The 24,984-nt window shown below is 38.8% G+C and overlaps 1 protein-coding gene across 1 annotated transcript in view; it reads left to right on the top strand.

Moving 5' to 3' along the window:
- Nucleotides 1-24,514, top strand: part of CDS1 (CDP-diacylglycerol synthase 1) — a 33,136-nt gene extending 8,622 nt beyond the window's left edge. The window contains exons 4-15 of the mRNA XM_085316340.1: nt 2,528-2,655; nt 5,401-5,497; nt 8,014-8,111; nt 9,475-9,614; nt 11,549-11,607; nt 13,560-13,642; nt 15,027-15,114; nt 16,129-16,197; nt 17,027-17,179; nt 19,613-19,732; nt 21,676-21,779; nt 23,024-24,514. Coding sequence (XP_085172466.1) covers nt 2,528-2,655; nt 5,401-5,497; nt 8,014-8,111; nt 9,475-9,614; nt 11,549-11,607; nt 13,560-13,642; nt 15,027-15,114; nt 16,129-16,197; nt 17,027-17,179; nt 19,613-19,732; nt 21,676-21,779; nt 23,024-23,153 — 1,269 coding nt within the window. The 3' untranslated portion in view covers nt 23,154-24,514. The remainder of the gene's footprint in view (nt 1-2,527; nt 2,656-5,400; nt 5,498-8,013; nt 8,112-9,474; nt 9,615-11,548; nt 11,608-13,559; nt 13,643-15,026; nt 15,115-16,128; nt 16,198-17,026; nt 17,180-19,612; nt 19,733-21,675; nt 21,780-23,023) is intronic.
- The last annotated feature ends 470 nt before the right edge of the window (nt 24,515-24,984 follow it).

Below are 24,984 nucleotides of genomic sequence, written 5' to 3'. Positions count from 1 at the left end.
TAAAAAAGTTTTGCATATTCCTTCTTGGTTCTGAGTGCTTAAAAGTGAGCACATCCGTCACATGCAAGCAAGGATTAATATGAAAGAGTCTACCTTGTGCCTTTAGAGCCAGGATTATTGCTTGCCGTCTGCGCAGCAAGTASTGTCTTATAGCACTGTGCAAGTTGTTCACTGTGCTCACATGCTGATCGAGCTAGCTGGAATGTGGCTTTGGGAAAGGTCTGATTTTTTTTTTTTTTTGTTGATCACAATGTCTATGACTGATATGCTAACGTGTGGTACAATCCTCTGGAAAAGTTGTGAATAACATGGTTGTAATCACATTGATTTATATATATAATATACCTATCTGGGGTTTGGGTTTTTTTTACACACTTTTTCTTAAGTCTTGTCCACATTTGCAATAATTGGTATTTTTGCCTTTATTAACTGTAGAGAAGACTTAATAGCTGCATAAGGCATTAACCTTGTTTACTAAATTACTTTACTAAAGTAATTGAAGTAAAATTCATTCAAGAGTGATATCTTTGTTGGACAGGAGAGAATAAAGAGAGCAAAGAAAAACGATTTTTGTTTTTTAAAAGCAGTGGTATTTGCCTCCTGTGAGAGGTTAATATAGCTGGAGAGGATGCCATGGGCGGCGAAGTGCCAGGGCTTGTCCTTAATTAGCCTCTTTGGAGGTGGGGGAGCTGGGGAGGTCTGGAGCGTGATCCGTGCCGGACCCTGGGGACTGCGGGGGGGGGTTCGGATGCCCGGAGCGGCCGGCGCGCCGAGGCAGGCTTCGCTCGGGCCCTGCAGCACCCTGGCCAGCTCCCAGYCCTCTGCTGCCTCCAGGCACCCACCATCAAGCCTTACCCCGCTCCCCCAAATCCTAAGCGTCTCCCCCAACATCGGCCCGTTCTGTGCACGCAGTTTCCTAAATATGGATTTAGTCACTGACTTTGGACGGTCAGATTTCTAGAGTTTGCTTACGGAGGTTTCGGTTATCGAGGCTATGGTTACCTTAAAGTGTAACTGGTCAAAAAAGGCAAGCAGGTTAAGAGGAAAAGGTTATAGCTTATAAATAAAGTCACTATGTGATGGCTGAGATCGTATGACTTCTTAGTTCTGTGATGTCTTGAGGGTGGAGCATGAGGGGAGAAGGGAGAGAGAAACCTCTGCCCTATTCCAAAATGCAAAAGAAACCCTTCTGGGTAGGGGAAGAAAATCACAGAATCACGGAACGGTTGAGGCTGGAGGGACCTTTGGAGATCATCTAGTCTAATCCCCCTGCTCAAGCAGCGTCACCTAAAGCACATTGCTCAGGATTGTGGCAAAAGTAAGAAACAAGCGGTCGTGTTCTTCGAGATAGATTAGAAGAAACAAATCCTAATTTCATTTCTCCTGACAAAGGAGAAACAAAAAAAACCAACATGGGATGAGGCGGTGGGAGACAGAAAGAGGCTTGGAAACGTCAGTATAGTGATGATGAACGAAGTTTTAAAGCACAGTTGCATCAGAGTCCCGCAGAGCCATTTGGAACRGATGAAACTGAAGCTGCAGGGCGGGCTCAAAGCTGTCTGGGCTTGTATGGAGGTGAATGAGTCGAGGAGGTCAGGAAAAAGTTTGTTTTGAGCAGAGCAAGAAGCTGGGCTTGAAAGTAGCATTCTTCGTTCTGCTGTGGTAGGGTCAAGTGTATCATTTTGACTCTTCAGAGCTGCATTTTTTGAAATGTTAGAACAAGTACTGTAGTAAGCACCTTTACTGTTAGAATTTTCTGAGGGAAAAAATACTGTCTTCGCCACTGGAGACTGTTTATAATTAGACTGCAGATTTTRCATGTGGGTTAGAAAAAAGCCTGTCTAGCAAGTGTATTCTTGAGTGGTTCTTAGTGAATGCAGAGGAAGCAAATGAAGTTTTGGAGTCACATGAAGAGATTATTTTGAATCATATTGTGTCCATAGCACTCTTTCATTTCACAATTTGCTCTTTTCAGAATTGTTTTTCCCAAAGTTGAACAGTACAAATCCCAATTTAGGTATGTATGGGACTGTGTCAGCAACCTCTTCTCAGTGTGTGGAGTTTTCCCATACGTTGTTTCCTGCTATTTTAATGTGACATTAATCCACGAGAAGACCCTTCTCTTCGTCCTGTAGATGATTAGCTTAAAAGAAGTAGATGAGAGGAATTTGTTAGAGGCTTGGAGATTTGGGGAAAATTTATATATTCTGTGGCAGTTATATTGTTTCTGGAAACGCATAGCCTCATCCGTGTGTATGTGGATAGAAAACAAGTTTGGAATGTGAAGTTACTTGAGTACAGCAAGTAGCRTCATAGCATCTAAGTGCTGGCCTTCCTATGAATATTTATTAAAATACTCTCATCTCCTACGACATCTAGTTTCACTAGTGCACAGTTGTCTTGCCTTAGATGGTAATGTGGAAATCATCATTATTATTATTTCCTGAAGAAATGTTTGTGATTCTGAATACTGTTTTTACGGTGTTCTGACTAATCATAACTAATATTTTTTTTTCTTTGGTCACAGGAAGTGGATTTGGATGAAAGATTTGGAGAGTTGGATCTCAGAAATGATTCGGATATTCCTGATGTTCCCCCATCAACAGACAGCACTCCAGAAATCCTCAAAAGGGCATTGTCTGGCTTGTCTGCCAGGTATAGTAGAACAAACAAGCTCTCAAATTTGATAGCTGCTGACTAAAATTGTTACAGATCATATTACGATTTTGATTTTCATCTGATATGCATGAAATTGAAATTTATTTTGTATTTAATATCACAATTGATTTATTTATGTTTGGATAGCCCATTTTATTTAATTAATACTTTATGCATAGTACCTGAAGATTGCCCACTGCATGCATTTCTAAATAGATCGCTGCAGTGTACTTCCACGTTTGTGGTTGTTTTCTCCAAGCATAGCTATAAAATGGGCTAAAGAATAATGATTGGCTTTGACCTCCGGAATATGTATTTCTGGGTAGTTGTAATAAACTGATTTCATCCATCCAATGTTAGAGGTCATTTGCAAAAGGAAAAGTAGTACAAATTGTCTGGAGGAGCTTTGGTTTTTTTTTACCAGCTTTTACTTGTGACTCTTCTTTAAAGTTAAATACAACATGGCATTTACCTATAAGCCATGTTTTTTTTAATTTCTTCCTTCTTTGTTTTTTCAAACCCTGTTTTCTAACCCTCATTCTTGTTCACAGGGACCTAACGGGTAGAAAAATCATGTGCATGTGTGGTTATACAGCTAGATGTATAGATATGTATATATGGTAAAACTTTCTGGCCCTTGTTCAAAAAACTGACCTCTAGTAGGTGTCTCTAACGGTAATGTGAAACTAAAAGTTTTTTCACTTGCACATTGTCTAATACATTCTCTCTTTTTGTCTTGATACCTAGTAGCTACAAAAAAAAAAAAAAAAAAAAAAAAAGTGGCCAGGTTTCAAAAAGCGTGTTTTCAAACTGCACCATTTCAGAGCAGAATGTGAAGCTGTGTCTAGTGCTATCGCACGTCCAAGTATTCAGTTACTATCGTTTTCAAATTTCTCTTAATATGTTACATATTATGGAAGTCTTAGGTCTCCAAATCAGACTTCCTCCAGAACGGAAGACACTTATGTTGCTACCTCAAGACTTAGACTACGAAGCGCTGATGAAACCTTTCCTAATTTACATTCTTGAAATTCTTTATTAGAGTGTTTGCACAAAGATATTTTAATTGCAAAATTAAATTCTTGGTGCCTTGTGAGTGCTAGATTCAAAACTAGAATAGCTAGATTTAAAAAGTTTTCAATATAAAGAACTTGTCATAGTTTTAGGTGGCTTCATAGATTCTGGTGCTTTTTATCTTATTTACCAAAGATTGCTTTCCAATACTGTGCTTGTCAAAAACTTCAGGTTTTGCTGTGGCATTTTGACATTTTTCTTTAGAGAATTTGAGTTCTTTTACTGGAGTCTTTTTTCATCATGGATATGTCACTAAGCAAGTTGCTACTCTACAGCTAATGAAGCAAAGGAGTTTAAAGCTTCTATTGCAATACAGTCAGTTCTGCCTTTATTCTGTTACCTATGCAATTCGAATTAGTGGCTTTAGTTACTGGTAGTCTGCCAATGAATGAAGTGCTTTAAAAGTAAATGAATGTAATTCAAGTTTACGTTAAGATAGGGTTATGAATCTAAACTAATAGTGTCTCTTTAAACAAATGTCTCTATTGAGGCAGCAAGGAAATATAAAAGTCTTTTATAAAAGCAAAACAATAGAAAGGATTGTTTTAACCTGTAGTTCGTTTTTTGTGTGTGTGTGTGTGTGTGTGTGTGTGTGATTAGTAATAATTTGTGATTAGGTGGTTTCAGTATCCTCATGTGGGTAAGATTCTTGAAGGGAAAAACACAGGAACAGGAGGAGAGAAACTTACAGAAAACAGACTTTTAATACCTATAAACAATTCCATGTCAGGGTGAAGCGTGTGCAAAGTTTATTTCCAGAAATGTGTGTATTTGTGTTGTTTGTTGGTTTGTTTTTTAAATGAACTGACTTGGATTTTGGTTTTGATTTTGTTTTTTTTTCTTTCCTCCTAACCCCAGTTAAGGAGGAGGGGAGAGGACATCGCATTTTGTTTAGTTTAGTAATTGCAGAAGAGGAAACCTGGGTTTACTAGTTCATCAAACGCTTTTCAGTCCTTGTTTTAAAAATGCTTTATTCTTTGAAAGAAGGCATTAACAAAAACAGGAGTTTCTATTCTTTGTTCCTTAGGTAGTGGCAAGCAGTTGCAGAGGTATGCAAGGGTAAAAGAGTACAACTGGTTTACTCCATCATCCCTCACTTCCGCGTGTTGCCTTGTCCTGGTTTTGATGCTCACATGAGCTCAGGGCTGCTTTCAATAGATGGCACTCCGCCTGGAGAGATAGCTGCTTTGCTAATAAGTAAAGACTGTCATGACCTCTCCTTTCTTTGTCACTCCTCTAAAACTGATATGCCTTTTTTTCTGCCCCCCTGCCCTCCCCAACACCAGCAGACTTTCTTTAAAATATAAGCCTTTACATGGCTGAGAGCCTATATATCTTGCAGATTATATAATGCTTCGTGAGAGTCCTGCTCTATTTTCACAGCACCTTCAGTGATACATTTGATCCATATAATTAAAAATGAGTTTTTATTTGGGTGTGGGGAAAGAAGAAAGATTACTGAATTGTTTTTTTTTTTTTTCACTGAATATTTTATTTACTTGGCTACTTGGTTAATTCTGGGTCTTTTGCTGTGCATTGTACTAAATAAGCAAGAAATCTTGTGAAACCAAAACCTAGTTTCTGATACACTTTATTATCCAATTAGTAAAGAAAGTAGCCTTTATTTTTATTTATAACGGGTTGCTTTTTATTCTCTTACTTTTATAGATGGAAAAACTGGTGGATTCGTGGAATTCTAACTCTAGCTATGATTTCGATGTTTTTTTTGATCATATATCTGGGATCATTTATGCTGATGCTTCTGGTAAGTTTGTTTAAACGCATTCTTCTGTGCCAGACTAACTTAACCTCTTCATTCGTCACGCATAAAACATAGCTGGAAGCAACTGCACAGCCATTTCAGAAAGCAGTTTGCCTTGTGTATATGTAAATAGGAATATTTGTGAAAAACACTGAACAGAATCAGAATTAGACTTTGTGGATAAATGGCATCTTCTGTATTTTAATTTCTTATTTTAAACAGGATTTAAGTTAAGTCTAGGAGCTTTAACGGTTTTTACCTTCAAGCTTATAAAATTACTTTCGTCTATTCGCTTTCCCAGTTTCCACCATTTTCTATTTAAATTTTTTGAAGATAGTTTTTTAAAAAAATATTTTTCATTTTTTCAGGCTGAGGAAAGCAGGCAGCTCTTGTCTGTTAGCTGCAACTTGTCCTGAAAGGCTTTCCTCAGTCATGCTCCATTAATTTCCTGCTTCTCTACAGGACTGCCTTGTGGCTTTGGCTTTTCTGTAAAATAGAGCTAGATCTGCCCCAGAGGTACAGAGGTAAAATGCATTTTTAGGTTGTGAAGTGAACAAATGCCACAATGATAGCATTCATATAGCCTCCTTGCCTCTTTTTCTTTTTTCTTTTAATGAATAATGATTTAAGTATCTTTCTCAGCTGTGTCAAGGGATGCAGACAGGGATGTGGTTTCCAAAACACTGAAATGAGTCCTTCTGATTAACTACTACTTTTTTCTTTTTTTTCTTTTTTTTTTAACTCTGAATTTGTCTAGCTATCAGAATGTGTCTTTTTTTTCCCAGTGACCCACCTTGAAACTCATCTTAGAGTGTAATGGTTTTAGATATTTGAATGTTATTTCACTAGTATTATGGTCTGTGTGAGTCTCTTACATCCTAACGGTACTAGTGTGTGTGTGTGTGTCTGTGTTGTGTGTGTTTGTATGTATATATATGTGTGTATATACACACATATATGTATATATAATACACACACATACTATATATGTGTATATAAAACACATATATAGTTGTCTTCAGAAAAGTGAAATAATAAACTTGTAATACATTTTTTCAAAGTTAGAGAATTTTCTTTTTCTTTTTTTTTTTTTTTGAATGTGAGTGAAAATTAAAAAAAAAGAAGCAGCTCCTTGGAAGTATAGACTATCATCAGAGTGCTCCCTCCACCCCCAGTTCTTCCTTTAGTACTCTGTAACGGTTCCAGACCAATGACAACTGGAAGAAAAAGGAAGCAGTCAGTTTGTGTTGTGATTCTGTATATTAATGATATACGTCAAGATTCTTTACAGCTTTGCCTATGACTGCAGCTGAGCCAAAAAGTAATTAAAAATCGTATACAATTATTCATCTCTTGCACCATAAAACAAAAACTCAGTCATCTAATATAATCTTTAGAATTTAGACATTTGCTTGGAGACTATTTAAAAAAGAAAAAATGGAGCAAAAAGGCTGTTTTGTTCATGAATGATTTCACCTCACTAGAATCAAATAGTTTAAATTTTGACAAAATTCTTGACAAGATTGTGCCTTTAAATACGAATATCCTTTTCCACTGCAAGGCACAATCCTTTAATGTTGCTTTTGCAAATAATCAAGTTTATAATGCAGGTAAAGCGTAAGAGGGAACATGAGATAGGTGGACTTCTAAAATAACTCACTGAGGTGATGTAATCCTGTTTGAAATGTGTTTACGTGTTGAGCAAGATGAAATTTAGTAGTGAATGCAAGTGCTAAGAAAGTATTGCAAAGCCTAGCATGCCTACGTGCACAGGCAGCGTAGGCAGATTTTTACTCCTACGTCTGCACAGGATTACCTCTGACTGATATTTGGAAATACTTTAAATCTAGATTTGGTGATCTGCTTGGGAAATACGGATTAGACAAAACTGGCAGATAGGCCTTTGGAGCCCAAGACTGGCGGGACGTACTTCCAGACTTGTACAGGCCAGCAAAGAGGCAGTCAGATCATCAAAATAAAATGAAGGCAGTGGAGGGTGTGACATTCAGACCCGACTTAGACAAGCTTTGCTTCTAATCATCAATGCTAATTAGCAGTATAGACTTACTGTTAATGAGATGTGTGTAAGTAGAAGACCTGGATGTCCAAATTGTGTTGGACACCTTCCTTTGCCTTTGGATGTAGCAAATATCTCTTAAACTAAATTTAAAAGTTGCCAAAAGAACTAAAAAGCCTTTTTTTTACAGGAAATGGTTCTGACTTTCCACTGCCAAATTGTTTTAATGAAGAAAAATTGAGAGCTTTCTCTTGTTTAATGATTGAAATACTGCAGCTAGCCCAGTGTTCTTTTTCTCAGCATGTATAATATTTTTCTAGGTTTGGTTTAGTTTTAGCTAACATTTTAGTTTTCCATGAACTCTGTTTGAAGTTTTCTGAGGTCTGTGTGGAATTTCAATTCAAAATAATTTCTTCCCTTAATGCAGGTTGCAGAACCCTTTACTTCATTTAAGGAACAACTGCAGTATGTCTATGTAATTCTTTCTTTCTCTCAATTGTAGGTCTTAAGCATCCAAGTGAAGTGTTTCCATGAAATCATTACTATAGGTTACAGAGTCTATCACTCGTATGACTTACCATGGTTTAGATCTCTAAGCTGGTGAGTAGCAAGAAAGTAAGAGATTTGAAATAAAACCCTTCATATTCTTTATATCCATTATGGTGGAAGGACTGCTTTGTAGGAAATGTACAGAACTAAAACCTGACATCCTTCTCTTAATTCAATGTTCTGTAGTTGTCTTCCACTTCTGAACTTGGACAAGTCAGTTGGCCTTGTGCTACTTTATTTAAAACAGGAAAAGAATACATACATATGTATGCATATGTATATACTTCAGTAAGAACTGAGCACGTATAAGTTATCTAAAAATGTGCGTAGCCAAATAATCACCCAATCTGTTATCTGCACTGCTTTGATTCTTTGGCAGGTAATCCTATGTAAGAAATAAATAGAACAGATACCTAAACATTAAGGGCTCCTCTTTACACAAAAAGAGTGTGTATCTTTTAAATTCTTTTCAATTTTGTACTTAATCATAGGACTGCATAAATACAGAAGTGTTGTGGGAGCTTCTGAAAGTGGCAAGGCTAGATTAATTTTTCTGGCAAATTCCAGGTATTTGTCACAATGTGCTGTTTATATACAGCTGAAAAAAACTGGGGAAAATAACTGTTCTTCTGAGTTCTGGGAGGAGAATAAAGGCTTTTGATTAGAGTGAGCGTTATAGGAGGGTACCGGGCACATATAGTCGCTAAGTCTCTCTTCAATTTTTAAAAGTTTTAGTAATAGCCTGCATTTACTAGTTTGCTGGTTGATTTAACCTGGTAAGATTATCGCTCAGTGAAGAAAGCTGAAAGACGAATGAAGGATATGGTGGGCTGGAGCAGAAGATGCAGCAATCATTCTTTTGGGCAGRAACCATTAGGCCAGACTGCAAAAGTGAAATTATGTTCAGGTCCTCAAGCCTCCTGGCAGATCCAAACTGTCTTATAATCTCGAAGAATTAATTATTCAAGTACTTTCTGTTTGTCCGTAGGGCAGAAACCACTAACTATCCTTTTTATGCAGTATACAGAAAAARATATGCAGAATTGCTTTTCTGTGTATAGCTAATGCTTAATACTTGCTGTATAGTTTTTGATCATGCAATATCTTAAAGGACTTGAATAGGAATGGAGTATTCATTACTATAATTCAGTATGAAGTTGTTTTTCAAATTGTATTTATCATTGTATCCCTCAAAATTTGTCTTTTTTTTTTAACGCAAATTGGTTTGGAAGAACTAAATTGCAAGAGCTGATTTGTCAGAGGAAGGAGTGACTCAGAAGTAAAAGATGTGATTTATACTAGCGTAGGTTTTTATCACAAATATTTCCCAGTTTTCTGTTTTCGCTTTATTTTTGAAGAACGACACTGAAAGATTTATCATCTTGTTAAAATGACTAATGTTTGCATGTGACAGGTATTTCTTGCTGTGTGTGAACTACTTTTTTTATGGAGAGACTGTGGCTGATTATTTTGCGACATTTGTTCAGCGAAGAGAGCAGCTTCAGTTCCTAATTCGTTACCACAGGTTTATATCTTTTGCACTCTATTTGGCAGGTAAGTGTAAGAAATCACAGAAATGAAAGAACATTGTGCTGCATTTGTTTCTGTAGTTTGGATTTGGAAGAACTTTCTTCATACTCTGTAGCTGTATCTGCATTCAGTTCTTCTTTCTACTGTGTTGGTCACGTTTCCATTTTATATTGTGAAAAGATTAATTCAAATTTCAGGTTCACTAAGAAGAGAATAGCCTAAAAATGTCCTAAAAATGTAGATGATTCCAAGAAGGTTGAKCTAATACTGCTCACAAGGAATCAGCATAAGTTCTGATAGCTTAAGGATTGGGCTCAATACTCGAATATATGAATAGTATTTAATATGAATGGTATCCACGGAGATGACTTATGTGTTTAATTGCTCTGCTGGATTGATGCTTTATTGTGCAAGTGTTCTGTGAGATCTACAGGAATAAAATTTACTGCTAGATTTTAAATTTGCTATGCAAAGTACCTGAAGCTTTATTTGGTCTGCAAGGTATTTAAATACTGCATCATTGATAGATTTTGCTCACTTTACAGAGATACAGTATTATAAAAACTTTTCCTCGAGGAAGAAGAAACAAAGCTGTCTGTCTGATGGCATATTGCTTTCTGAACAAGTAATTATAGCCCACAGTGTTTTCAGAAATGCAATTAAAATGACTTTTCATTTTTTTAATGAATTAGCTGAAGATGAAGGCGAGCCTAATGGACAGGACACTGGGGCCTATGCTCAAGACCGAGTTTTATTTCTGTCTCTGCAGCTGGTCTTACTGAAGGGTATTGGCCAAGTTGCTTCACATTTTCCATCAGTAAAATAGGAATAACAATTCTAACTTTCTTAAGTACCTTTTAAATACCTCATCAGGTGCAATGTTACCCGAGAGAGGAGTACTAGAGGAAATTGGAACAAGTGATTGTTATTGCTTCTAAGGTGGTGCATTTCTCAACTTTTAACTATTGGTGTTTGCCAGTTCACCAAGCTTACGTTCCTCTGAAACTCCTTTTTTCTAYCCTCCCTCTTGATTAAGTTAATCTTCTGCAAATTATCCCACTATTCTGCAGTGTTACAAATATTGGTGAAATGTGTCAAACAACCTGATCATAGTATAGAACTTTTAGTCCTATCTATCTATATTTTTTTTCTTAACTGAGATTAAAAATTCTACTCTGTGCTTAGACCACAAACTAGAAACCAATTTTCAAAGCCTTTGCTTTGGAAATTAACCTTTTTCAGCTGGCCGCATCTTGAGGAAAAATAACTTCATCTAGTGTTGCTACTGCTGGAGGGTGAGGAGGGAAGAGACAAGACAGCCCAGTCAGGAGCACAGCGAGAGGCAGAGTGCCTCTCGGTGACTGTGAGTTGTTAGATAGACCCGATATTCCGGACCTGGGGATTGCTGAGGGATGCCCAAAGAGTTAAGGGCCCTCTCAAGCCTGATGTTACCCTAGGTGGAGGAACGTTGGTATGGTGGAATCAAGGGGCGCTATGTTTCTTTCCATCAGTTGAATTCCCCAACATCTGCACTTCTCACTTCTGTTGCATGCAATCCTTTTTTCTTTTTCTTTTTTTTCTTTTTTTTTTGGTGGGGGGGTGGTGGGGAGCAACTGGTATGGTTTTCATAAGTTGCTTCTGTTAACTATTTAAAAACAAGCTTGTTGACCTTTGCTTTTGAATAGCTTTTAAAGGTCGTGGTTTCTTACCCTAAAAATTGTGAAAGTAATGAAGTAAAAACTGCTGAAGTAATGAAATGGACATCTTTACTAATGTTAATTAAAACTTGCCTTCTAATGAGAACGAGTCATTCTGTATATACACTGACTGACTAGAAGTAAATGATCCTAAAGGTCAAGGGATTAAAAACTGCTTTAGAGGAAAAGAATTACTGTTATGTCATGGTTCGTTGTAATTCAATATAGTRCTGTACAAATTACACCTGCTTTATTTTACAGGTTTCTGCATGTTTGTTTTGAGTTTAGTGAAGAAACATTATCGTCTACAGTTTTACATGGTGTGTATTAACCACTTTCCTGTGGTCACTCATGTTATGGAAATCATTAGAAGCTATTATGTCTTTATCTTCATAAAATAGCTTGGAAGACAGGGAAAAAGATGCTTAAACTCAGCAATGCAAATTCAGGTATCGTTGGTCCATTCAGGATCTCTTCACCTTGTGGCTTATTACCATATGGTCTCTCAGTGGAGAGAAGCTATAACTTCTGCTGTCCCATGTATAGAAAATGAGATATATCTCCTTTCAGTGATAGGCTGCTGAGAAAGAGGTTCCTGGTGGAAGTGGTGTGTGCTTATCTTACAGGTCAGAAGCCAAATCTATTCACAACATCATGGGCAGTGGTTCTTGTGACTGAAGTGCTCTTTTGTAGAGGCCCCGTTATAGTACTGTGAAGGGAACGTATCTTAAGCCCTTCATGGACGATTTAGTCTGTGACAATTAACAGCATTTCTAGTAGTGGATTCTGTTGTGCCTGAATAGATTATTAGYCTGTTAAACTGTTCTTGCCTGCAGTGATTGGCCACCTGATAAAAAGCATGGTAGGTAATCAGGAACATGGACCTCTCTCTTTTAGGTATCTGATAACATAAAGGTTAAAAGTAATAGTGTACACTGAGCAATCAGTCATTGCATTAAAAAAATAATCTTTAGCCTTTTATATAGGAGTGATTAGAAGCAACAGTAATACAGTACAGCTCCTCTTTAAAGAACTCAGGTAGCTGGCAGATAACATAGAATCATAGAATGGTTGAGGTTGGAAGGGACCTCTGGAGCTCATTAGTCCAACCCCCTGTTCAAGCAGGGGCACCTCGAGCACGTTGCACAGGATCACGTCCAGGTGGGTTTTAAGTATTTCTAGGGAAGGAGCCTTTGCAACCTTTCCGGGCAACCTGTTTCAGTGCTCTGTCACCCTCACAGTAAAGTAGTTTTTCCTCGTATTCAGGAGGAACTTCCTGTGTTGCAGTTTGTGCCCATTGCCTCTTGTCCTGTCGCTGGGCACCAGTGAAAATAGTCTGGCCCCATCCTCTTGACACCTTCCCTTCAGGTATTTGTAGACATGGATAAGATCCCGTCTCAGCCTTCTCTTCTCCAGGCTAAACAGACCCAGCTCTCAGCCTTTCCTCGTAGCTCCAGTCCCCTAATCCTCTTCGTAGCCCTACACTGGACTCTCTCCAGTAGCTCCATGTCTCTCTTGTACTGGGGAGCCCAGAAGTGGATGCAGGACTGCAGATGTGGCCTCACCAGGGCTGCGCAGAGGGGCAGGATCACCTCCCTCAGCCTGCCGGCAACGCAGTGTTTACTGGAAAAACAACCAGTTCTTGATTTAAAAGTTCCTGGAAAATAAAGTCTAGTGTAGAAGCTTTACCAGTAAATTGGAAATTGCTTTATTGTATACTGCTACTTCAGAATAAACACCAAGTACATACAGTAGTATAGATTAAACAGATGGTTTAAATGACCACGCACACAGAAATTAACGTTTTCCTTTCCACTAGTCCAGACCTTAGAAATTTCATGCTTCATAAAAGGGCCGGTATTCTGTCATGAGATTTCCATACTGTAACTCTTTCATGAGTTCTTCACTGCCATTTTAATGTTATAGTTCTAATTTGTCTATTATATGTATATACAGAATATCATGTTGCCTACCATTTCTTTCGTTTCTTTCATGTCGAATGTATGTCTTACTAAATCAGATTTTAAGCTGCATGTTGAAAAAATTCTAGGTGAAGGTAAATTATCGGGGAAAACTTTTAAAGTTTGCCAGTATTTTGTTTCGGAAAGTCAGCTAACTGGTGATACACTGTATGCACGCATCTTTTGCGTTATCACTGGAACTGGTCTTGCCTGTGAGCTCCTAAGCAGCTCCTTTATCTAACATACCAGTGTTTTTCGAGGGGTACTGATCTGTGTTTTCACTAACTGTTGTGTTGTTGCATTGTTAACAGTTCGCATGGACTCATGTCACTTTGCTGATCACTGTAACTCAATCTCATCTTGTCATCCAAAATCTGTTTGAAGGCATGATCTGGTAAGGGGACAGTAATGAACTGATTTATAATTCTGTTGCGTTGGTAGGTTGTTGCTTTTACACAGCAGATCGATCATGAAAGCAGCTAGGCACAAACCAGAGGAGCGGTCGTGTCAAGGGGAGTAGGAGGAACTGGGAGCAAGGAGGTGAAGGGTACGGGGCAGGATGCAGAAACCTTTTAAACCCAGTTGGCAGCCAGAAGCATGGTAGTACGGAACAACGATTTAATTCGCATGCAAGGAATAGGATTACTTGCATACTCCGTGAAATATTTTCCATAGTGTTTTGCCAAACTGAAGTATAAATTAAGGTATTTCCTGAGTTTCAAAATGGCTGGATATCCAGCAGYTCTTTGTGAATTATTTGGGAGCTTCAGGTTGCTCAGTGCTCTGTCACTTGGGCTATTTCATTTGGATTCCCAAGTGTGGCTGTAGGAGTCCGGCTTGAAGCCTTCCTTCTGGAAGACTTGAAGCAAATCGSATCCTCACAGAGGGAGAGATTTTAAAAAACAAAAACCCTGAGTTTTGGSCTGATATTTTTGAAATTATTCTCACCTAATTTCAGCAAGCCAACAGGATAATTTTAGCAAGGGAAGTGTCATATATTACTAGTTATACCACTTGTCTTGTTTGTATGGAGGTCAGCTAAGACAACAGCAGACTATCCTTTCTTGCTGCATAGTGGTAGTCTCTTGAGTCAAGACTTGTATTATAGAAGCGTTCTTGTTGTAGGTTTCCCTTAATTTGATTTTAATGTCAGCTACTATTGCACTAGGCAGTTCTACAGACTGTTACAAAATTTGACTTGGCTTGTTAATACATCTCAGCCTTGAAAGGGAAAAAAGAACTTGGCAGGCTTGGGTAACAAATTCAGATGCTGTCCACATACAGATAATATCAAGTTGCACTTGGAAAGCTAACACAGGCTGCCTCTAACTACTAACTTAATGTAAAAGGAAAGGAAAAAAAACTCTCCTTTCTTGTTTAGGCTTCATTAAACTTTATAATAAGGAATTTGCTTGCTTCGATGTTTACCAATAACATTAACATGTATTTCTTTCTGTTGATTTCTTCATGATGATTGTACCAGTGTTCAGGTCTGATAGAAGGATTTTTTGCCAAAATCGGATATTTTAACTTGAATTAATGCGGATCTCTACCCGTCTTGACTGGCTGAATGTTAAAATCAGTAGAGCTAAATACATTGTGTATGTGGAAACAACTAGTTGAACATAGCATGAAACTTTTCTTAATAATAAATATTTCCTGAACAAAAATGCTGTTGTTTAAATTGTAATTTATTCTGTCCTACATTTAAACTTCAGGCAGCTTTTTTCCTGAAACTCTCTCTCTATTTATTTTATTTTTTTTATTTTTTTTTGTAGGTTTCTGGTTCCAATTTCAAGTGTTATCTGCAATGATATTACTGCTTACATTTTTGGATTCTTCTTTGGCAGAACGCCATTAATTAAGGTATTTACWTGGTACTTCCTCACTGTAAGTTTTTACAGTTTACAGTATTTGCTTTATTTGTGTAGCAGTATATTTATGGAATAAATACTTTCAGGTGTATTACATGTTATGCATTGTTGTTAAAAACCAAATAATTCCCTCTCCTTCTAAAGATCCATAAATGGAAACTGAGGTTAATGTGATTGTATTATTAACATCACAGTATTAACAAAGTTGCAGGATATTTCATCTAGCAAGTCACTTCTTTTGAATTTCTTATGCATGTGAAACTGCACACTTACTTTTTTTTACATAAAGTGTTATTTTAGATAAGCTGTTCTGTCGTATATATGTATTCTGCATATAGTCTTAGTAAGGTAGCACTGAGAAGGGCTCAAGTATAATTGTTCTAATTATGATAGTTACTATTTTTGTGACGCAGTGCTAGCTTTTCGGAAATGGGATGATTCTGGTTTTATGCTGCTCAAAAAAAAAAAAAAAAAAGGAAAATTTGCCTACTACTTTGAGTTCTGTCAGCCTACAGTTGTTCGTTGCATTTGTGTGTTTGCTTATCTGCATTTAGGAAGTCAGCCTCTCCCGAGGAGCATCCTCAGCAGTAGTTCTCTAACACATGACTTCTGTCGCTACCTAAGCACACCCCAGCTAACAGAGGTCTCTAACAGAGCCGTAGTCGTGCCACGCAGTTTCGCAAGTCGGGGTCAGCCGTGGCCAGAGGCCGACAGCARCTGCCTGCAGCAGCAGCCTGCAGCAGCGCAGTGAGAATGGGCCTCTCCTCCCTCTACCTACCCCGGCACCGACTGAACTGCGGAGCTTTCCTGCCTCACCAAGGATGCGTCCTAGCGTTCTTCTCTATTTATGGTTATGGTCAGTGGCTTCAGCTGGTGACATTCAGTATTTCACAGATACCTTTGAAAACCCAAGTAGATGAATTTTGGCAAATGACATCCAGGAAAAAACAAGCCTCCCCCCCAAAAAAAGTTATTGATGCAGTTAATGTTGTCTGTTTTTGCTTAGTTGTCTCCCAAAAAGACCTGGGAAGGATTCATTGGAGGCTTCTTTTCTACAGTTCTATTTGGATTTATTGTAAGTAACCATAGGATTTTCCTTACACAGTCTCAGTTTTAAAATTCTGTTTTTTAAATTCAGATAAAACTACTTGCAAGTTTGCACATCTCAGACTTCTGAAAGTGTAAGAATTAGCTTTATTAGCTAGAAAATTCCACTGATTCATAACCAGCTGCAAAAGCTAAGCCAGACTTACACCTCACCAGAGCATGTCACATTGACCATTACTGCTAGAGTCTATATCTAGAATTATTTTATGTAACAACTGTTTTCCCATTTTTCAGTTGCATCTGTTATTCCCCTTATTCATGCTTTGTAAGATAGCGTTTCTGTGTTATGTACTTCATAATGCAAAATTTTCTGATAGAATATCTGTAGGTTTAGACAGATAGTTTAAACTGATGATATGCATACAAAAAAAAACATAACTGTCCTTGCATGTAATTTATCACCAAGATCAATAGAATTTGCAGGTTCCAGAGTCTGTAGAAGCGGTGGTTCAAGTTTTAATTGAAAAGTAAACAATAAACAAATAACAGGTTATTAATGGTTACTAAGGTTTTGGACTTTTTTTCTTAATTATAATGCAGAAACAAGAAGTAGATACAAACATGAGAGAAGAAAAAGAAGTTAAGAATTCGCTACTAAGTGTATTCAATATTCACACTTGCCTGATTTATTGAGACGTTCTCTAACTTTGAGGGCTGTTTTTTATCCATTGTGGGGGTCTCTGTTACAAAAGAGACTTTAATTATCCTTGGCATGATGTGACAAAGCCATCCATTACAGCATGATTCTGACTTTATCAATAAATGCGTATTTCAGGAGTTCTTCTTTTGCTTTTCAGTTTTCCTATTTTTTGGCTCAACATCAGTACTTCGTTTGCCCAGTGGAATATAATAGTGAAACAAACAGATTCGTGACAGAGTGTGAACCTTCAGAGCTCTTCCAAATGAAGAAGTACTCCTTACCACCGCTACTTCAGGCTGTGTTGGGATGGGTAAGGAAAAAAATAAGGGTTTAGTTAAAATTGAAACTGTATTTCCCAGCTTAAACATTTTTCTAAACCTTTTTCAGAAAGGTGCACGAACACTGGTAAGTCTCGAAGGGTGAGGACTGAATCAGTTCTGTGAATCTGTCCATGGCAYGCACTGGCAGGTTGGTCACCTGAGCAGAATTGATACGGTTTGCTGAAGCTGTCGGAGGAAACCTTTTCTTGGAAATGCATGATTTTGCTAATAGTACCACGTATCATTTAATCATTTTAAAAGCAAAAGTATTTCTGCAGAACGGCCRATATAGCTTGTGGTAGATTCAACAAAGCTTTGATCAGGACCGCGTTAGTAAGCCGTGAGAACTTCACTCCATTTGCAGCTGGTGTGCAACTACTGTTAAGACTGGGCTTATTTCTTTGTCAAACAGCATCTTGTGTGTTAACGCTACTACTTCTGTGCTGATTGAAAAAGATGACTTGGTAATAATTCCAYGTAATTTAGTCATCCGCCTTCTTCTTGCACCCAGCCTGCAAATTCTTTTAGGTGAATTCCTGTCAGGAAGTAGGTCTAGAAAAAAAGCAGGAACTTGGATGGGAAGAGGATGCCTAATAGAAATAAAACGCATTTCTCATAGCCTTTCCTGTAAGGCAAAGAGGAGATGACAGTGATGAACACAGAACCCACTTGGTAGCAGTTCCTATTCAGTGTCACTCTCCTGTCACATTCATTGGTTCGGCACAGAGAACAAGTAGACAACACCAATCAAGGCGGTGGGCGTTACCCGTGTTTAGACTTATATAATATTTAATGGGAAAAGTCCCTATGGTTGCAATAAGAAGCCACAAGTTATTTCGGATGAGAGTTGTAGTAATCACCTCCAAAAACTGAAGACTAAAAGGAATGAATGGCTACAGCTGCTTGTTTTAAAAAGCAAGGTTACATCTAAAAGGCACTCTTATTTTYGTACCGAATGAGTGTATCATTATTAAATGAGGACTGAGGTTGTGGGACTGCTGATTTAGTTGCAAACTTAATAGAAGAATTTCATGCACAAAATCATAATGTGAACTGAGCAAAGAGGAACATCATATTTTGTCCAGCTATACTTTTCGGTATACGTTTCGGTAAAGGACAAGGGGAAGGGAACGTAACCCAGCTCTGGGACAATCTAATAGAAAGATGTCAGTTAACCCTAAAAAGATGATAGTTTCACACGTGCTGCTGACTCCTTTTTGCTGACTTTTGACAAGCCCTTTGAGGACAGTATTAGTTTTACCACTCAAAAAAAGTCAAGTTCAATTTACTTATTTCTGCAACGGTCTTTTTTTTTGTTATTCAGCTGCTGATGTTTTCTATTAGAAGTATCGCCAGATATCATACCTGGGAGACCTTTTTGCTTGATGTAAGAAAGGGATGTCAAGCCTTRTGTTTTCTCAACAAAATAACTTTAATATTCCGAGTCAAAAAGTCTTCTGTTTGACTGAGTGACTAGTTAGCCCCAAACAAACTTGACTCGAAGTAATTGCACATAGAGTTTTCACAAAGATAACTGGTGTTGGCTGTGATGAAAACTGGGAATGCAAGACTTGGGAATTTTCAGCTACAGCCCAGGGACGAGGCCAGCACAGTATTCCCTCAAGAGCAGAATTCTGTGCCCTTGACTTAGAAGTGCTCAAAGGTAAATTGCAAAAAATATTATCTCCCTTGTTTCTAACCTCCTGTCGGGAAGGAAGRCAGGTGCCTGTTGCCAGCAAGATTTCCTGTCTTTCCTATCTGTAAGTACTTGCACAGATCAGAACAAACTTGGAGTCTGTGAACAGGATGAGGGGAACAGTAGAACAGTATGTGTTTAAATGCAAAGGCAAAAGTATTAACGGAGGCGAGCCTTTTATCTCCTGCTATTGCAGTATTTACTTATAGGGACAGTATGGCAGACTCATGCTAAATCCGTATCTGCCTCTTGAGAGCACTTGAAAGGAGCAGCAGTGATAGTGAATTGAWTGAAGGTGAACTTAATCTTTGCAAATATCTAGGAAATTGTGGAAAGTTCTTTACAGGAACGAAAGAAGCTAGGAAGGAAACTGGAAAAGCAGAGCTGGAGAAGGCTTAAGAGTCCCATTGTATGTTATGAAATTAGTGATGATATATTTTTTTGATTAACTAATGGATTCTCTTCAAAATACAACACATTTCTGTAATATTTAACTGTTCTAGCAAGCCTGAACGCTTCATCTTGTTCATGTAAATGGAAGCTTTTCGCAGTATTCTCCAATGTACCTGTACTTTTCCTTTCCTTAAAGTATTACTTTGTATGAGGAAAGTATCAGATGTTTTACAGCCATCCTTGCTCTGTAACAGCACAGTTTTGAAGTATTTAAGGTAAAAATGTCTACGATCACTGAACCTATTAAATACATTGCTCGTTATTTTCCTTGTAGGAATCGGTGAATATGTACCCATTTCAGATGCACAGCATTGCGTTGGCAACATTTGCCTCGTTAATTGGGCCATTCGGAGGATTCTTTGCGAGTGGATTTAAAAGAGCCTTCAAAATCAAGGTGTGTAATCKCTCCTATAAGCTGGATTTGTTTTGATTGTCCTCTTTGAGTTATTTAGGGGGTTGAGATGATTGATTGTAGTGATACTGCCTTGTCTTTCTAGTACGATGGGACAATATTGGAGCTGTTTCTTAGCTTGAGTAGCAGTACTTTATTTTATCYGATATATGTACGTGTTATTCTTAAAACTCTGTAATCAACATGCAACTTCAGTGCTGGCAACTTTTAATATTACTTTTTTCATTTTTTTGGTTGATACATGCTTTTCCAAGTCATATCGCCAAAGTGGTTTAGACAAACGAGAGGTGAATGTTACACAAATTTTAACATGAACGGTGATCTTTGGATACCTGGCAGTCACTTACCGCAGTTTACCCTTCACATTTTGGCTGCCTGAGCGTCCGTTATCAACGGTGTTTGTGTCGCACGCAGCTGTTTGCCGTAGCAGGTTCACCAAGGCRTGAGATGTTTGGTTGCCTTTGCCAATACAGCGCGTCCTCGTAGCAAGAGCGCGTATTGGCGAAGGATGTGACGTGCTAACCTCTGYTCGTTGCAAGGTGTGTGCTGTCGCTTGCGTGGTGGCGGTCTTGTCCCTGGCTGGCATTAAGTAGCAGCAGGAGTATGGGAAGAGAGCAGCCCCAATTTTTCTCCCGACCTCCTTTATTTCTTGGTAGGATTGCTGTAATTTTTATCCCGTTGCTTACTGTTGTTGTTCCCTGTGTCCACCAGTTTTGGCATGTGCTTCACAGGGAAGCGTATAAACGTCATTTTGTGCTGCGCTTCCTTATGTGTGCTTATACTTTATCCCTTATACACATATGTACTCTATACTTCCGCTGCTCCACGCGGCTGGCCCGACACTTTGCTAGCTGCAGCCTCGTGCACTGCTGTGCCTGCGYGCCACAGCAGCAAGGAACTCTTTGTGTAAGGAAGGGCTTTTGGAGGGAGAAAAGCATTGCTATTTGCTTTATTCTTAAAATAAAATGTACACAAGTTGATTTTAACACCTCTGGGCCCCAAGCCGACRATCAAAGTACCGAGTTAGGAGGGCAGGAATGTGGTGGAATTGTTACTAAAGGCAGCTCACGAGCGCAGAGGGCCCACAGCTGCGCGGATGCTGGCGGGCTGGAACGGGTGTCGCGAGCGCAGCGCTCGTTGTCAGCAAGTTAAACAATCTCCTCGTGTGACTAAAGTCAGGGTTTTGCTGAGAGAGTCYGCAGCTGAGCAGGGATGAACGGAAGGATAGGTAATGCTAGTTTTATTGATAGAGCTGGGTAAYGCAAATGTGATCTTTCGAGCCTTGTTTGTGCCAGATTTTGAAGTGATAAATATTTGTTTTCACCGCATAATTTTGATTCAGTTAAATATACTTATGTTGCATGCATGTATCRTGGTTTTTTAATTATGTTTGCCAAGAGGTCAGTGAAAAGACTGGCAGGTGAATTGGCAATACAATTTGCAAAGACAGTGTTAAACAATAGAAAGAATTTGCAGGTTACCATTGCTCTTGCAGATGTATGTTCCCTGGAATAACGCTGCTGCAGCAGCCRTCGTTAGAGGACAAAGCAAGGAAAGTATTAAAGAGGAACGTTTGATCCTGCATAGGCAAGAAACTAGAGCAACCACTTGAAGAGGTTTGCTGCAAAACAGGATGATTTATTTACAGACAYGCATGCCCGTTAGGTACTGGCAAGTCTGCGCGCAGATCTGCTGCAGCCTCCATCTCTTTACTCTTTYCTTCTCACCCTGTAGCTTCGTCTTTGCAGCTCAAAACTCTTTTCAGCAAAGAGGCTCTCGCTAACGTTCGGCTCAGCGCAGTGAAGCCATAGCTTAACAGAGGCCTTAATGTGCTGCTGTTGCGATGCGTCGTTWGCACGGTTCGTTTCAATCACTTACGACTTCTGCTTTGTTTCTCCCTCCCCCCTGTCCCTCRCCCACCAAAGGATTTTGCAGACACGATCCCTGGGCACGGCGGGATAATGGATCGCTTTGACTGTCAGTACCTGATGGCCACRTTTGTTCACGTGTACATCACCAGTTTCATACGGTACGGGCTTTTTATAATCTGGACTGCTTAAACCTTTGTGGGAGCTGTATCAAACTTCCTGTACAYGTCCTGTTTTGTACCGTTGGTGTAGCAGAGGCTGTTCCTAAAATCTGATTTACATTAAGGAAACATATGTTACTTCTAAGGATTTATATGAGGTTAAAWCGATGCCTTAATGTTTCTGCGACTGATGTTAAGAGTAATCTGCTCCCCATGAACATTAAGATATATGTAGCAGCCTTTTAGAAGCTTTACTGGGATTTATTGGGGTTTTTTTTGGGGGGTAGTGGCAGTAATGAGGATATAGGACTTCGTGGAGGAGGGTTGTTGTAGCATCTGCTTCCCTGCAGGCCATACCTGTGCRGGTCCTGGAGCTGCTGTAGGTGTTGGGGCTGACTGCAGTTCTTCCCACAGGTTTCARTATTTTTTAGAGCCTTGACTTGCAACTTTGTGCTTAATATTAAACTGCAACGGTTAAAAAGAGGAGACAACTTGTTAAAAATATTGCCTGTCTTCCCTGAACCATACCAACTTCTTAGAAGAAACCATTGGAACGATGGTTGTATTACAGCTGGTCATTTTAGTTCCTTGAGGCGGGGGGAATTCAGGGTAAACTGTTGTAGGTATTAGAATTCATAAATGCMCTTAGTTTTCACAAATGCGTACGGGTAAATAATTATTAGCTACTGAATTGGCTGCAGATTCTTTGCCTCATATTCTGCCTGACTTAAAAGTATGTACACACACACACACAGGTATGTATGTATGTAAATATATAACGACTAACTGAAAAGGAGGCTGATAAATTTGTTATTTAGAAAACCTTGGTTAAATTGTTGGGTTTCTTATCTAACCTGGCCAACTTTCCRTTTATTTTGGCAATACACAGCTTATCTTGCAACAGATATTTAAGAAATCTTTTTATGAATACTATGCGATTTCAGTGACAAGGAATGAATCAATGAATCTTCTGTTTGTCGTAAGCATTCTAACATTTCTGCAAGATAGCAAATGTGAGAAATGCTTTTCTGTTTTTGCTCAGATTCAGCTAAGGAGAGTATTTTCCTAGGGCTGCCCACTAAATAGCTCGTGCATCTTGAGATCATTAGACTGGGAAAATCTCTATTCTTGCAATCCCGCCAAAAGGGAAGACAGTGTTTGGGCAGCAAGGGAAAAATTAAAAGCTGTCTARAAGTTTCTCTAGAGCTGTTACTGATCAAAAAAACCCATTTTTTTATTGATAGGGGTCCAAATCCCAGCAAATTATTGAAGCAGCTACTGATACTTCAGCCAGAGCAACAATTAGACGTATATAAAACTCTGAAATCTCATCTAGTTGAAAAAGGGATCCTGCAGCCATCTCTGAGAGGATAGTTGGTCAAAAAGGAGGACTGTAAGAAAACGACGATTAAGAGAAGTCTGTGGAAAAGCCTGACAAGTGTRCACAGAGATGATAACTGAAGGAAGAGAAGTCTGTGGTCTGGAAGAGGTGAATATTTYGTTCCTGAAATTAATGTGAATGCTGTGACTTTGTATAAGGGCACACACGATCTGTTATTCCTAAAATAATCAAAATGCTTGCAGAATAACAGTACTTTTTCGGTGTATTTTATTTCCTGAGATTGCTGGCATCAGGCTTCCTATTTAAAATAATAATAATAATCCATTTTAAATTGTCCTGGATTAGAACTACTAACATATAAGGAAACAGACCGTACTGACACTGAGCTACTTATAGAGCAAATTTTAATGAAATTTCTGTAATTCAGCATTTGTTTTTAATGAGTTCTTTACTGCGTTTTTGGTCTAAAATGGCTACTGCAGTATAATCAGATGAGGCGGGCAATTGCTGTTTTATCTAGCCTGATGCTGAAGTTATAATTTGCCAGAAAATAATTGCTTGCCTGGTCAATACAGTACTTACAGCTAGGCAAAGCCTGACTTCTAATATATACTGATTTACTAGGAAGGTTAAACTTAACTCAGTTTTTAATTAGTTTCCCTATGAAACTATTTCATGCTTTCAGGAGAGAAGTGTCTTTACAGTTGAGCTACTTTGGCTGTGGGGCTGCTATTCTGTGGTTGATGTTCTGGACTATAAACCAAGTGTGTATACATCCAGGAGTGGAGATTTGTGACAAAATGGGATTCTCCAACACAATAAATATATTTGGGAGAGCTTAGTTTAGACTCTTGGTTTCCCTGAGACAGTCAGTATCTGAAGGCCTTAATTCAAGCCTTATTCCTTGTGCCTCTTCCCTAACGTGTAGAAATGGGGTATTTTAAAAGCACTTTGAAGTCCTGGGTAAAAAGTGAAGTGCTATTATATTAATGTATTGTTCAGAAGGCAGAAACTTTTACGGGATTAATGTGCGTTGTACAAGACAGGACACATGATTCTTTGGTGTGTTACTGTTTATTAAGAAATTAAGGATCCTTGAGCAAGCCTGGGCAACAGTGTGGGAGCCGGAATGAAGAGTTTCTGTGGAAAGCAGCTATTCTGTAGCTTAGCGGAGCGTACGAGAGGAAAGTTGATGTTCTTTAGTCCTCAACCTTGGCCGTTTTCTAACTTTTTTCATCATGTGACATATCTTAATGTAAATTAAAATATAAACCTTTTTTTTTCTGAGATGATGGAAACTATTCCTTTATGAACAAAAAGCACAAATGCCAAAATCTTATTTTGGTATGTGGTAACTGCTGTAAGATTCTCTTGCAATGAACGTGTGCATGGGGGGGGGGGAAAGGGGTGTGTGAGATATAGATATGTATCTATACACACATAAAATTAATGGTTGCTTATATATGTTGAAGGTGAAAATCTTAAATGCTTGGTGCTATGTGAAGGAGGAGAAAACACGGAGGCAAGGGCTAGGGCAGGTGGTGATAAGTTGTGTCTGTCGAATTTGGACCGGTTTGGCTTACACGTGATCAGGCTCGGAGCCCGCTGTCCGCTCCGTTTTGCGCCGCGGCCTTGGTGCTGCGCGTACGGCTTGTGTGTGGCGATGCGGTCCGGCACCTTGCTGCGAAACGGAAATCCAGTTGTAAGTACCTCCTGCTGCTGTCAGCTGCCCGGCAGAATGAATTTGGTGCTTCCGACGGTCTCCTTGGAGACTGCAGTACTGTACCGAAGGAAGACTTTGAAAAATGCCACCTTTAAACTACGTCATTAGCCACTTGTCCGTCCGGGGCCGTTTGACTTGCT

This window comes from Rhea americana, unplaced genomic scaffold, assembly GCF_003343005.1.
Source record: "Rhea americana isolate MKP2758 unplaced genomic scaffold, rheAme1 scaffold_462, whole genome shotgun sequence".
In the NCBI taxonomy this organism is placed as follows: domain Eukaryota; kingdom Metazoa; phylum Chordata; class Aves; order Rheiformes; family Rheidae; genus Rhea; species Rhea americana.
Note: the sequence above shows the minus strand (reverse complement) of the source record. Positions and strands in the feature narration are given on the sequence as shown.